Source organism: Mesoplodon mirus, assembly GCF_964341445.2.
Source record: "Mesoplodon mirus genome assembly, chromosome: 5".
Classification (NCBI taxonomy): Eukaryota; Metazoa; Chordata; class Mammalia; order Artiodactyla; family Ziphiidae; genus Mesoplodon; species Mesoplodon mirus.
The window spans coordinates 131,630,979-131,647,264 of NC_138980.1; the positions used below are offsets into that span (position 1 = coordinate 131,630,979).

A 16,286-nucleotide genomic window follows, 5' to 3' on the forward strand; every position below is an offset into this window, starting at 1 on the left:
GTGGAAATCAGAGAATTCTGTAGCGTGTTTCCTAACAGTATTTTGCCTACCAGTAACCTTAAACTGGTGGAACTCAATCTCTTCAACTCTAATTCAGCATGAATTTCATGAGTTTGAACTTACATATACAGTTAAGAAATTATCTATCTAGCAAATAAAAGTTAATCAAGAATGGAGAGAACTATTATTCTACTCCAATCCTTGGAAAATAAATCTTAATGGTAAAATTTGTGAAGCTTTACAAAAGTTGGCAATTCTCAAAATTAAAATGTTAGCTAGATACAAAGTAAATTTAAAAATCAGGCGACAGGCTAAAAATCTGCTTTTAAGAACAGTATGTTAAGAAATGTATTATATATAAACTAACAACTGTAATAAATTAATTGCTAGAAACTGTAAAAGTACCTTAAATGGAATAGAAAGAAATCTAGTTATTAGTTACTAAATCCAACCTAGCTTCAGCTTTAGCTTTTATTTTTAAAATAATGTACCACTCTTTGGCAGAATCACCAATAAAATTGTATTTAAGAAAAACAAATTCACCCACAAACCCAAGTTTAAGTAGGGAAGTGAATTTTATTTTAAAAGATTATTTTATTACATTTATGCTCGACTCCTGCTTCCAGAAATATCATTTAGCCCTTTGAGAGCACTAACTTCTGAAATTTGAAAATAAACAATTTAATTTTAAATGACTATTACAATAGTAAATAAACATGAGAACATCTAAGTATATAGGTAGTGAAATTTTTTAAAAAAATATTTAAAACACATAAGGAACATAATTACTTTGTGGAAACAGCTCTACTTCATAACTTACCCAGTTAAAACCAGATATCTTTCAGTGAAAATATAAGAAATGTCCCACTGAAGTGTTACTTAATGCATCCCTCAAAAAGAATTCATTTTAACTGCTAATTAACTACTAAAGATTTAAATCAAATCATACTATTTCAAATAGGTTTTAAAAAAACTTTTAAAAGCCGTTAGTATATATTATAATCCTTAAATTTGAATATCTTCAGTTGAGACCAGATTTGGCTCAAGGTTTTTTTTTCCTTAATTTCAAAGGTAGCAACCTATATATAGGAATGAACGAGAATCCTGAAGATGACTAATACCACAAAAGAAATTATTTTGACCAAAAAAAAAAAAAAAATTGATTCTAAATGCCGGTTTTTACTTTTAATTGAGGCATGTCAAAATTTAAGTCTCTATGATACTTCTGAAGATCAACATAGCATATACTGAACCCCTTGGAAAAAAAGATTCTAAACAGAAAAATCACAAGCTGACTAGTGTGTTCGTAACTATAAGTTAATTAGATTCAATGGAAAATAATAAGGAGATAGCTGTGGAAGTTAAGGGTTTTATACTTGTTTCCTCACATGAAACTGGCTAGCTTATGAAGGACTATCTTTTATTACCAGTTAAGTGCACACTGCTGAAAAGCAAGAACAAGAGGACCAAGAGAATTTGTCCAGAATGATGAATAGCAACTACAATTTAAGGAACAGAATGTACTCGCTATATAATCAAGATGAAAAAGATAATTTACAGAAGGTATTAAGTGTAAAATGGTTGTCTTCTTGGCCTTACCTCAAGTTTTCCTGACAATATCTACCTGGGATGAAAAAGACCGTTTTAAAGAAATAAAAAAATACCTTACAAGAAAAAAATAAATGAAAACATATCAGCTCTTAAAAGTGAACAAAAAGCTCTCTCTCTCTCTCTCTGTCTCACACACAACACACACACACACTCACACACTCCCTCCTTCCCTCCAGTACCTCTAGACCCTAGAAAGCTTTGCTTCCATAAGCCTGTTTAAGAAAATGATTTCACTTTCTCCGGACCTCTTGTATTCCTATTCATGCCCAATTTTTATAAATCAGTGTCTGTCAAGATTAGTATGGTTGTTTTAAAGATGAATAAACCTCATCAAGAAAAATAACTGGCAGCAGGAACCAAATAACTATGTTAATTACCAACATAAAAAACATTTAATAGAGTCCAGAGTACAAGAAAATACTCAAACTTTAAATGATGGCTTTAGACACCACACAAACATGCACTCTCCATATCAAAACACTTTCTATGCCAGCTAAAACAAGAACAGGACAAACCTAAGATGCTGTTTTGAAATGCATGAACAAATACTTTCCTCTAAAATACTTAGCTTTATTAGAGAAATAGCACTAAAAATAAAGATTCAAACAACATTTGCTCTATTCTACTTACATATCATAAATAAGAAGCTTTGATGCAAGACACACACACTCCTTCACAATCTTTCCATATACACCCAAGCATTCTTATATCAAAATAAGCTGTTTACCAGCCAACCGTATGTGGTTGAATGATTAAAATGACCATCTATACTTTACATAGTAAAGCATTTTCAAAAATTTTAATGTACACAGTGAAAAAAAGGAAAAAAAAACACAGTAATTCTGAACACATGAGGAGTAATTAAGCAGCTTCATAATCAAACCAGGCTTCATTACTTGCAATAAGGGCAATTCTTTCCATTCTTCACCAAATACTTAAATTTCAATAGTATTAACATTAAAAGAAAACTCAAGTTGAAACCAAGTAACTGATGTGTTACTCAGCTTTTTAAATCTATAAGTAACTCTTCCCATGAGGTAAGGCAACTGAGTAATTTGATTGTATTAGACTGCATTAAACTAATTATACTTGATTTTTTTAATAACATGCTAATTAAAAGGTATAACTTTTGGAAATACAACAATGAAAAGAGTTCTGAAACTATGAGTTGTGGTCTGGGGGAAAATATTAGCAATGTTGTCATTTTACTACTTGCATACTTTCTGCAAAAAGTGTGCCTAACAATGTCGGATGACCTATATTTTAAGCTTAAGTAAACATATCCTTACACATAAGACAAACTCATATGTTCTCCTTTAAGTACAATTTCTGCACATCATTTATGAGAAGATGATTGAGAGGTAATAATTAAGGCCATCCAATGTAGACAACTAAAGCGTTTTGCTTTAAGTAAAATAAGAACATGCTGCTTCATTTTCAATTATCACAGTATGAAACTGATGGTCCCAAAACTGCATTGCTGTTTTAAGCTCTAAAGTCATTCTTGAAAACAGACTTCCCTCTCATATTAAGTGAACCAAGTAAGAAGCTCTTCTGACATACCACTTTCACACTTCTCTATGGGAGGGAATGGAATATCCATCTAAATTCCATATGAATTGAGAATGACTAGTCCATATAAAATTCTAGAAAACAGTATACCACATTGTAGAAGGCACTAAAGCTTCAGCTTGTGCTCCCATAGCCCATTTTGAAAACCCAGTTTTCTTATTATAAATGGCACCTTTGCCACCTACAACTGACAACACACACTGCGATACTGTTCATAATAAGCTTGGAAGTGTCAAGAGAGTTCAAAAAGAAATGCTTACTTTGTGGGGAGACCCAATGATTCTGAACACTGAATACTAATATATTATTAGTATTCAACACAGTTGTTCTTCCTTTTGAAAAAGAACAGTAGCATGCATTGTCAGTTGGTTTTTAATCCACTTATTTAAGCAACTTTAATCTGTAAAACTATTTTAAAGAAAAACTGCTGTCCTAAACAGTGAGCAAAAGAAAACACAATAGTGAGAATTTAACACAATCACTGTAAATCCTGTGAAGTCAATGTTAAAACTTCTTACATACTCCGCACTTACAAGGGTGTGTATATATTTGCACCAATTTCAAGCAAATCATCAATCTGTAATATACTGAAATTAAAAAAAAAAGTAAAACAATACAAAATCAGTTACTAGCATTTTTTAAAAGAGCCTCCAATGCTTATCTCCAGTCTTTAATGGATAGTACAAATTTAGATCTTTAATGTCCCATTTATTTTAATGGTTCTTCGCAAACACTTAACAAACCACATGACAAGTGTGTCAGCCACCATGGAAATGCACAGCTTTTAGAAGATGAGGAGTTTGGGTAACACCTGTTATTTTCACGATGTCCATGCTTTATTTTCTTACTCAGTAACAAGATGGCCACAAAGTCACCTAACAACTAAAAAAGCTGTTAGCTCATATCTTTATGCTCTACTGGATTTCTTCACTGTTTAACATCTTGTTGAGAGAATTAAAAGCTTTGGATTCCATTCCAGCGTGTGTTTAGAGGTGCATTTGTAGGTCCTATACTGCTTCTGTTTTGGTAGAGAGGTTTTCTTCATTTGGTTGACAATTCCCATTTTGCTGTACTTTGTTTTCCTCAGTCCTTTGTGCATCCTTGTCATCTACTTCTTTTCCCACACTTGAATCTGGTTCTTTATTGTGCTCCTTCTCCTACAATGAATATTTAGGTATACATTTAATATTTTTCTCAAGAGTTGTCTGCTATTACATCTAGTTCTGGCTAAAACTTTATCTTTTGTGAATTAGTCAAACTGGGTATTATCTCCCATTACATTTTCATATAAATAGTATATACGAACATGTATCAATATGCCCTTTGTACTTCTAATAAAAGATAGGACAATCTATGGAGATTAAGTTAGAACAAAATAGGTAAATAGAAACTCTTGGGAAGAATTCAACAAACGTTGCTGACTGACTTGAAAGGTGGAACTGATCGGCTGAAAGTAAAATAGTTCCCAGAGATGTCAGGATAGATTTGTAATCTGGACACCAAAGAAGCAAAAACAAGGGAATGTAGAAAAGGAAATCACGATTCCTCCTACCAAAGACTGTTTAAGAACAGTCCAAATTCAGCTCTCAACTTAACGGAGAATTAAATGAGAACATGTGGAACAGTGCCTGGAATGTATTAAGTGCTCAGGAGATATTATCAATGTTACTGACAATGATGATAAACCTCTATCAGTATGGGAATAAATAAGACTGTAAGATAAAAGCTTCAGAACTCATAATTGATTTCTAAACACAAATATACTTACCAGTATAATAAGGGAATTAACCTAATTCACAAGTACTTAAAATATTTTATCAAAAAAAAAAAAAAGAAGGAAAACAAAACAAAAACGCTTACCTGGCAGAATCTGGTTTTCCATTAATTATTCTAATTCAACAAACCTAACTTTGGTATATATTACAAAACCAGTGATAACAACACCTGTCAAATTTGCTAAAACAAATATAGTGAGGAAAATGGCAACAAGTAAACATATTCCAATACAGTTGGAATTTTTATTGTATGCCATTCTGTGATTCTCTAAAATAAGGAATGCAATTGTTTATACTAGTAAACATTACATTAATTAGTTCTTATCTTCAAACATTAGGTTAAAAAACTACCAATTTAACAAAGAGTACCAAAAACACACAAGGCACTGGTAGTATAAAATTACCTCTCTGCAATAAAGAAGAACACTCTCAAACACTAATTATTCAAGCCCTAAACACTGAACGACTTTCTTACTTTAAGTGAAGTGTTGTTCTTCTCTACCTTTTCCTTCCCATCTCTGTCATTAGAACTCTTTCTTGTAGAGGCTGAACGTTCTCTCTCTCTTCTTTCACTGATGTGGTCCCTTTCTTTTTCTCTCTTTTTATCCTTCTTATTTCTGCTATAGGAATATTAATAACATGTCATTAACTTCTAAAAAAGTAAACACCCACTATATGGTTGACAAAATATTCTTACCTAACATTAATGCACTGTAAACAAGCGTATCAGTAACCTGGTGGACCAAATAACATAAATGAGTCCTGCAGCCCACCTAACTCCACCCCACACCCAGTTAATGTTTTAAAGACACACAAGTCATTACCGCAGAGGCCACCAAGTGTTCACATAAAACACAATTCTGTATTATCAATTTCTTAGTTTTGAAACATTCAAGGTTTATTTATCTACTGTAATCAGGATAAAACAAAACCAAATATATAATTTTTTTTACCCATCTTTTCAAAGTAAAAGATGAATAAGCAGAAAAGAATAAAAACGATAAAGAATCAGATATGGCTCTCAGGTAAGGCTGAATGACTTCTAGGAAAATGTGGAACTTCAAATAACCAATTATGCCATGTGCCCTCCCCTCTCATTCACAATTACAAAAAAGTCCCATCCACCAATTCAAGAGCAAACATTAAGCAGAAGATGGAATGAACAAGTTCCATTTGTAAAAATTACATATCCTTAAAATTAGAGGGAAAAAAATGACGCATTTCCTATCAGAAGCATAACAGACACCTTCTATTCAAAATAATTACCCTTAATATGGAATTCTAAACTTTTTTGTCTTAGTTATGAATATTTTAAAAATAAACACAAAGACCAGGGGGACAAATAACACTTAGGAAACAGACCCAAGTACCTAAGTAAATTCAATAAAACAAAGGGGTGGCATCTCAAATCACTGGGGCAAAGTTCGTCTTTTATAAATAAAAGACTTGGGGACAACTGGATTATTATTTGGAAAGAGACAAAACTGGGTCCGTATCATTCACATAAATAAATAAATCCAAATGGATTAGAGACCTAAATTTTTTACATGAAACAATACAAGTACTAGAAGAAAACGTAAATAAGTTTTTTTCTAACTTAAGTGAAGGGAAAGATTTTTTTAGCCATAAATAAAATTCCAGGTACGATAAAATAAAAGATTCATTAGTATGTCTACATAAACTTTTGCAAAGCAAAAAAAACAAAACAAAAACCACTACTAGCATATTCAAAAGAAAAACGACAAAGAAAAATACATTTGCAACATTATTTATGTATGTATATCTTTATATACAACTCTTAAAGCCAAGGAAACAACTACATCAAAAAGAATGAGATTCTTGAGACCTTCCTAGTGGTACAGTGGTTAAGAATCCACCTGCCAATGCAGGGGTCACAGGTTCAAGCCCTGGTCTGAAAAGATCCCACATGCCACAGAGCAACTAAGCCCATGCACCACAACTACTGAGCCTGAGCTCTAGAACCCGTGCTCCACAACAGGAGAAGCCACCGCAATGAAAAGCTCGCACACCACAACAAAGCGTACCCCCCACTCGCCACAACTAGAGAAAGCCCACGTGCAGCAACGAAGACCCAAAGCAGCCAAAAATAAATAAATAAATTTATTAAAAAAAAAAAAAAAGAATGAGATTCTTAGGAATAAGTTTAACCAAAAAGGCAAAAAATTTGCTGAAAAGAAATAAAGACATAAATAAATGGAAAAACATCCCATGTTCTTGGATCAGAAGACTTAGAGTTAAGATAACAATAGTATCCAAAGTGATCTACAAATTCAATGCAATCCCATTGGCACTGTTGGCAGAAAAAGCAAAACCCATCCTAAAAATCACAGGATCTCCAGGGACATCAAAATAGCCAAAACAATCTTTAAAATAACAACAAAATTGGAAGACACACCATCCCTGGTTTTAAAACTTCCTACAAAACTACAGTAATCAGAACAGAGTAGTACTGGCATAAGGAGAGACTTACAGACCAATGGAAAAGACAGAAATATATGGTCACATGTATGGTCAAATGATTTTTGATAAGGGTGCCAAGACTCATTCAATAGGGAAAGGACAAGCTTTTCAACAAATGTTGCTAGGAAAACTGGACATCCGCATGCAAAAGAATGAAGTTTTAGACTCTTACCTTACACCATATGTAAAAATTATCTCATAATGGATCAAAGACCTAAATATATAAACTAAAACTGTAAAACCCTTAGAAGAAAACACAGGGGGAAATCTTCATGACACTGGTTTTGGCAATGATTTCTTGGATATGACAGCAAAAAGCAATGAAAGGAAAAAAACAGATAAATTTGAATTCATCAAAATTAAAAAACTTTTGTGCATCAAAGGATACTTACTCAAAGAAAGTAAAAACACAACCCACAGTATAGGAAAAAAATACATGGAAATCATATTATCTGGTAAGGGATTAACAACCACAATATAAAGAACTACAACTTAAAAAACCAAATTATCTAATTCAAAATGGGCAAAAGACTAGAATAGACATTTCTCCAAAGTAGATACACAAAAGGTCAATAAGCACATGAAAAGATGCCCAACATCACTAATCATTAGAGAAATGCAAATCAAAACCTTAACAAGATACCATTACACACTTACTAGAATGGCTATAATCAGAGAGAGACAATAACAAGTGTCAGTGAGCATGTGGAGAAATTGGAACACTTGTACATTGCCGATGGGAATATAGAATAGTGCAACCACTTCAGAAAAGTTTGGCAGTTTCTCAAGAAGATAGAGAGGATTACTATATGACTCAGCAATTACAACTCCTAGGTATAGAAACAAAAACATGTCCACATCAAAACCTGTACACAAATGTTCATAGCAGCGTTATTTATAACAGCAAAAAAATGGAAACAATACTAAATGTCCATCAAGTAATGAATGGTTAAACAACAAAACCTGGTTTTATCCATAGTGGAATATTATTTACCCCTAAAAAGGAATGAAGTACTGATTAATGCTACAATATGCACGAATCTTGAAAATGTTACAATTAGTCAAAGAAGTCAGATACAAAAGACCACACAGGGACTGCCCTGGTGGCGCAGTGGATAAGACTCCATGCTCCCAATGCAGGAGCCCTGGGTTTGATCCCTGGTCAGGGAACTAGATCCCACGTGCATGCTGCAACTAAGAGTTCACATGCCACAACTAAGGAGCTGGTGAGCTGCAACTAAGGAACCCTGGAGCCGCAATTAAGGAGCCCACCTCCCGCAACTAAGACCTAGTGCAACCAAATAAATAAATAAATAAATATTGGGGGGGGGGAAGGCCACACATATTATATGACTCTATATGAAATGTCCATAACAGGCAAATTCTGAGAGACAGTAAGTAGATTAGTAGCTGTAAGGAGCCATGGGGAGTAACTGCTAATGGGTACAGGATTTCTTTCAAAGTGACAAAAAATGTTCTGGAACTAAGTAGCAGCAATGGTTGCACAAAACTGTGAACTCTTAAGAAAAATGCAATGAAAATTACTAAAAATCACTGAAATGCACTAAGGGTGAATTTTATTTTACATAAACTACTTCTCAACTTAAAAAATAACCCAGAGGGCACCTGCCAGCCACTGGTGGGGGACTCTGACGCCCAAGAAGACGGTTGGAACCCCAAAGTGAACCGGTAGGATGTAGGGGGACTGAGGGGGGAGGAGAAGAGGAGGGCAGACAGGATCGGCACCCCTGAGGCCGGGGAGATGAGGAGAGGCAGCGGGGAGGGACCCTCCAGAAAGAGCAGAAGAGGACGGAGGGCGATCGCCTGGCCCACTTGGGCCGCAGAGCCTGCGGAGCTCCCAGGCTGGTGCCTCCCCTCCAAACTGTGTGGGTCCTGGGGGCATAGGAGGGAGGCCAGGAGATCAGGAGAGGCAGCCAGGAGGAGCCCTCTGGGAGCAGCAGGTGACTGCCACGCCCACTCAGGCCCAGGGAGCCTACTGAGCTCCCAGGCCAATCCCATCCTCCAAACCCCCCTCCAGGATGCATGGGTCCTTGGGGGCACAGGAGGGAGGCTGAGGACATAAGGAGAGGCAGGCGGGAGGGGCCCTCCCAGACTGTAGGAGCGGGAAAGGAGAGGAGGGTGTTTGCCCTGCCCACTCGAGCCCAGGAAGCCTGCTGGGCTCCCAGGTGAAGTTCCCTGCCCTCTGAGACCAGGGGTGGGGGGCACTCCTGGGCCCCTTCAGTTCCTTGAGCCTAAACGCCAGCTCCCCACAGTCCCCAGGGCCTCTTCCAGCCCTGGGGGTCCTGAGCATTGGTCCTGCCCACCACCCAAACCTCGCCTTTGCTTAGGCCCTGCCCTCCACAGCCAAGACCTCTCCCCCCGCCTTTTTTTCTTTTTCTTTTCCCTCCTCCTCTTTTTTACTATTGTGGTACTGATGTACCTTCCGGTTGTTGATTCATCTGTATTTTTATTTTTATATTCTTCCGAACATATCTGTTAGTTTCCTAGTCTAATTTTATTTTTTCCTTTGTTATTTTTATTCTTATTTTTTGGGCCCCACAGGCAGCTTGTGGGATCTTGGTCCATGAGCCCGGTGTCAGGCCAAAGCTCCTGCGGTGGGAGCTCCGAGTCCAAACCACTGCACTAACAGAATCTCACACCCCAGGGAATATTCATCAGAGTGAGGTCTCATGGGGTTCCTCATCTCAGCACCAAGACCCAGCTCTACCCAATAGCCTACGAACTCGAGTGTTGGAAGCCTCAGGCCAAGCAACCAGTAAGACAGGAATACAATCCCACTCATAAAAAAAAAAAAAAAAAAAAAAAAGAGACAGCAAAAAAATATGTCACAGATGAAGGACCAAAGTAAAAACCTACAAGACAAAATAAATGAAGAGGAAATAGGCAATATACCTGAAAAAGAATTCAGAGTAATGAGAGTAAAGATGATCCAGAATCTTGGAAATAGAATGGAGGCACGGACTGAGAAAATACAAAAAATGTTTAACAAAGACCTAGAAGAAATAAAGAACAAACAAACAGAGATGAACAACACAGTAATTGAAACGAAAAATACACTAGAAGGAATCAATAACAGAATAACTGAGGCAGAAGAATGAATAGAGCAGGAAGACAAAATGGTGGAAATAACTGCTGAGGAGGAAAATAAAGAAAAAAGAATGAAAAGAAGTGAAGACAATCTCAGAGACCTCTGGGACAACACTAAACACATCAACATTTGAATTATAGGTGTCCCAGAAGAAGAAGAAAAAAAGAAAGGGTCTGAGAAAATATTTTAAGAGATTATAGTGGAAAACTTCCCTAACATGGGAATGGAAATAGTCACCCAAGTCCAGGAAGCACAGAGTCCCATACAGGATAAACCCTAGGAAAAACACACCAAGACACATATTACTCAAACTAACAAAAATTAAATTCAAAGAAAAAATATTAAAAGCAGCAAGGGAAAAACAAAAAATAACATACAAAGGAATCCCCATAAGGTTATCAGCTGATTCTGCAGTGGAAACTGTGCAGGCCAAAGGGAGTGGCAGGATATACTTAAAGTGATGAAAGAGAAGAACCTACAACCAAGATTACTCTACCCAGCAAGGATCTCATTCAGATTCGATGGAGAAATTAAAACCTTTACAGACAAGCAAAAGCTAAGAGAATTCAGAACCACCAAACCAGCTTTACAACAAATGCTAAAGAAACTGCTCTAAGTGGGAAACATAAAAGAAAAAGACCCACAAAAACAAACCCAAAACAATTAAGAAAACGGTAAAAGGAACATACATATCGATTATAACCTTGAATATAAATGGATTAAATGACCTAACCAAAAGACACAGACTGGCTGAATGGATGCAAAAACAAGACCCGTATATATGCTGTCTATAAGAGACCCACTTCAGACCTAGGGACACATACAGAATGAAAGTGAAGGGATGAAAACAGATATTCCATGCAAATGGAAATCAAAAGAAAGCCGGAGTAGCAATACTCACACCAGATAAAATAGACTTTAAAATAAAGATTATTACAGAGATAAGGAGGGACACTACATAATGATCAAAGGATCAATCCAAGAAGACATAACAATTATAAATGTTCATGCACCCAACAGAGGAGCACCTCAACACATGGGGCAAATGCTAACAACCATGAAAGGAGAAATTGACATGAACACAATAACAGTAGCGGACTTTAACACACACTTACACCAATGGACAGATCATCCAAACAGAAAATAAACAAGGAAACACAAGCTTTAAATGACACAATAAACCACATAGATCTAATTGATATTTATAGAACATTCCACCCCAAAGTGGCAGAATACACTTTCTTCTCAATTGCACATGGAACATTCTCCAGGATAGAACACATTTTGGGTCACAAATCAAGCCTCAGAAAATTTAAGAAAATTGAAATCCTACCAAGCATCTCTTCTGATCACAACGCTATGAGATCAGAAATCAATTACAGGAAAAAAAAACTGTAAAAAACACAAAAACATGGAGGCTAAACAGTGTGCTACTAAATAACCAAGAGATCACTGAAGAAATCAAAGAAGAAATAAAAAAATACACAGAAACAAATTACAACGAAAACACGACGACCCAAAACCTGTGGGACGCAGCAAAAGCAATTTTAAGAGGGAAGTATATAGCAATACAATCTCACCTCAAGAAACAAGAAAAATCTCAAACAATCTAACCCTACACTTAAAACAACTAGAGAAAGTAGAAGAAAGAAAACCCGAAGTCAGTAGAAGGAAAGAAAACATAAGAAAAGTGCAGAAATAAATGAAATAGAAACGAAGAAAACAATAGCAAAGATCAATGAAACTAAAAGCTGGTTCTTTGAGAAGATAAAGAAAATTGATAAACCCTTAGCGAGATTCATCAAGAAAAAAGGAGAGGACGCAAATCAATGAAATTTGAAAAAGGAGAAACACAATGATGCTGCAGAAATACAAAGGATTATAAAAGACTACTACAAACAACTGTATGCCAATAAAATGGACAACCATGAAGAAATGGACAAATTCTTGGAAAGGAACAATTTACCAAGACTGAACCAGGAAAATTTAGAAAATATAAACAGACCTATCACAAGTAATGAAATTGAAACTGTAATTAAAAATCTTCCAACAAAAGTACAGGTCCAGATGGCTTCACAGGCGAATTCTAACAAACACTTAGAGAATAGTTAACACTGATCCTTCTCAAACTCTTCCAAAAAACTGCAGAGGGAGAAACACTCCCAAATTCATTCTACAAAGCCATCATCACCCTGATACCAAAACCAGAAAAAGATATCACAAAAAAATAAAATTATAGACCAATATTACTGATGAACATACATGCAAAAAACCTGAACAAAATACTAGCAAACAGAATCCAACAGCACATTAAAAGGATCATACACCATGATCAAGTGGGATTTATCCCAGGGATGCAAGGATCCTTCAATATACGTGAATCAATCAATATGATACACCACATTAACAAATTAAGGAATAAAAACTGTATGATCATCTCAGTAGATGCAGAAAAAGCTTCTGACAAAATTCAACACCTATTTATGATAAAAACTCTCCAGAAAATGGACATAGAGGGAACCTGCCTCAACATAATAAAGGCCACCTATGACAAACCCACAGCAAGCATCATACTCAATGGTGAAAAACTGAAAGCATTTCCACTAAGACCAGGAACAAGACAAGGATGTACACTCTCGCCACTCTTATTCGACATAGTTTTGGAAGTCTTAGCCATGGCAATCAGAGAAGAAAAAGAAATAAAAGGAATACAAATTGGAAAAGAAGTAAGACTGTCACTGTTTGTTGATGACATGACACTATACACAGAAAATCCTAAAGATGCCCCCAGAAAACTACTAGAACTCATCAATGAATTTGGTAAGGTTGCAGGATACAAAATTAATGCACAGAAATCTCTGGCATTCCTATACACCAACAATGAAAAATCAGAAAGAGAAATTAAAGAAACACTCCCATTTACCACTGCAACAAAAAAAATAAAATACCTAGGAATAAACGTGCCTAAGGAGGCAAAAGACTTGTACTCATAAAACTGTAAAACACTGGTGAAAGAAATCAAAGATGACAAACACATGGAGAAATACACCATGTTCCTGGATTGGAAGAATCAATACTGTGAAAATGACTATACTACCCAAAGCAATCTACAGATTCAATGCAATCCCTATCAAACTACCAATGGCATTTTTCACAGAACTAGAACAAAAAATTTCACAATTCGTATGGAAACACAAGAGACCCTAAACAGCCAAAGCAATCTTGAGAAAGAAAAACGCAGTTGTAGAAATCAGGCTCCATGACTTGAAACTATACCACAAAGCCACAGTAATCAAGACAGTATGGTACTGGCACAAAAACAGAAATATAGATCAATGGTACAGGATAGAATGCCCATAGATAAACCCATGCACATATGGGCATGTAATTTACAACAAAGGAGGCAAGAACATATACAGTGGAGAAAAGACAGCCTCTTCAGTAAGTGGTGCTGGGAAAATTGGACAGCTACACGTAAAAGAATGAAATTAGAACACTCCCTAACACCATACACAAAAATAAACTCCAAATGGATCAAAGACTTAAATGTAAGGCCAGACACTAAAACTCTTAGAGGAAAACATAGGAAAAACACTCTTTGACATAAACCACAGCAAGATCTTTTTTGACCCACCTCCTAGAGTAATAAACAAATGGGATTCAATTAAACTTAAAAGCTTTTGCACAGCAGAGGAAACCATAAACAAGATAACCCTCCAGATTGGGGGAAAATATTTGCAAACGAAACAACAGACAAAGGATTAATCTCCAAAATATACAAACAGCTCATGGAGTTCAATAGCAAAAAAATAAACAACCCAATTAAAAAATGGGCGGAAGACCTAAATAGACATTTCACCAAGGAAGACATACAGATGGCCAACAGGCACATGAAAAGCTGCTCAACATCACTAATTACTAGAGAAATGCAAATCAAAACTACAACGAGGTATCACCTCATGCTGGTCAGAATGGCCATTATCAAAAAATCTAGAAACAATAAATGCTGGGAAGGGTGTGGTGAAAAGGGAATCCTCCTGCACCGTTGGTGGGAATGTAAATTGATACAGCCACTATGGAGGTTCCTTAAAAAACTACAAATAGAACTACCATATGACCCAGCAATCCCACTACTGGGCATATACCCAGAGAAAACCATAATTCAAAAAGAGACATGTACCACAATGTTCACTGCAGCACTATTTACAATAGCCAGGACATGGAACCAACCTAAATGTCCATCAATAGGTGAATGGATAAAGAAGATGTGGCACATATATACAATGGAATATTACTCAGCCATAAAATGAAATGAAATTGAATTATTTGTAGTGAGGTGGATAGACCTAGTCTGTCATACAGAGTGAAGTAAGTCAGAAAGAGAAAAACAAATACCGTATGCTAACACATATATACGGAATCTAAAAAAAAAAAAAAAAAAAAAAAATGGTACTGATGGGCAGGAATAAAGAGGTAGGCATAGAAAATGGACTTGAGGACATGGGGTGGGAAGGCAAAGCTAGGGCGAAGTGAGAGTAGCATCAACATATATACACTACCGAATGTATCGCTGCGGGGAAGCAGCAGCGTAGCACAGGGAGATCGGCTCGGTGCTTTGCAATAACCTAGAGGGGTGGGATAGAGAGGATGGGAGGGAGGCTCAAGAGGGAGGGAATATTGGGACATGTGTATGCATATGGCTGATTTGCTTTGTTGTGCAACAGAAACTAACATAGTATTGTGAAGGAATTATACTCCAATAAAGATCTATTTTAAAAAATTAAATTAAATTAAATTAAAAAAATAAAATAAAATAAAAAATAACTCAGGATGGAAGTGGGGCTGGGTATAGTCATTGACCATACACACACACACACACACACACACACACACACACACACACACACAGTGTATATAGTGATAGTGAATGCTATCTTTTGTGACGAAAAGGAGAAATTCAAATACATGTATCTGCTTAATTTTGCAAGAAGAAACACAAGGAAAGATAAACAATTGATCACTTACAGAGGGTGGATGCAGACTAAAGTAAAAGGAATGGGGAAGGAAGTGACACTTTGCAAATATAAATACAGCTTTTTGTCTATTTTGAGTTCACAACTGAGAAAAGTTTTGACCTTCATGAGCAAAGTATTAAAAAAAAAAATTGGCCTACCTCCTAAATATCCTATGCCTTCCTTTATTCTCACCTAAAAATAATAACCCACAACAAATAAACAAAAGAGCCCTGCTGGGAAACATACTCCTTCTACCCTGGGAAAGCTTTGTAAAAGTTTCTCTTCTATACCTAGAAAACCACAGAAAACCAACTGAAAACTTAGGACCCATCAGTTAGATAGTGGGATGAAAATATATACATACAGAAATCAATATCCTTCCTATGTACAAACCCAATCTCCAATTACACAATGAAAGAAAAGACCTCATTTACAAGAACAAAGAAGTAAAACATACCTAAAAATAAACTGAAAATGCATAAAATCTGTATGAAATAAACACTGAAACATTCATGAAAAAACACTAAGGATGGCCTGAATAAGTAGGCCATCCATGTTCCTGGAAAGAAAGACTCACCTTTGTAAAGCTTTATTTTTTAATAATCTATTCATCAATTTCCCTAATTAATAAATGTAATGCAACTATAATACAAATTATCAGTAGGTTTTATTCCTAGAGCCTAGACAACTAACTCAAGTTCAAACAGAAAAATAAACACACAA

At 35.8% G+C, this 16,286-nt stretch overlaps 1 protein-coding gene across 6 annotated transcripts in view; it reads right to left on the reverse strand.

Moving 5' to 3' along the window:
* Window positions 1-574: 574 nt before the first annotated feature.
* Window positions 575-16,286, reverse strand: part of SREK1 (splicing regulatory glutamic acid and lysine rich protein 1) — a 54,660-nt gene continuing 38,948 nt past the window's right edge. For 5 of the 6 annotated variants that reach the window (XM_082622331.1, XM_082622329.1, XM_082622332.1 and 2 more), the window contains 2 exons: window positions 5,434-5,578; window positions 575-4,340 (listed from right to left, as the gene is read on the reverse strand). In XM_082622331.1, the coding sequence (XP_082478457.1) occupies window positions 4,191-4,340; window positions 5,434-5,578 (295 nt within the window). In that variant the 3' untranslated portion in view covers window positions 575-4,190. The remainder of the gene's footprint in view (window positions 4,341-5,433; window positions 5,579-16,286) is intronic. The other variant, XM_082622330.1, reaches the window with a different exon arrangement.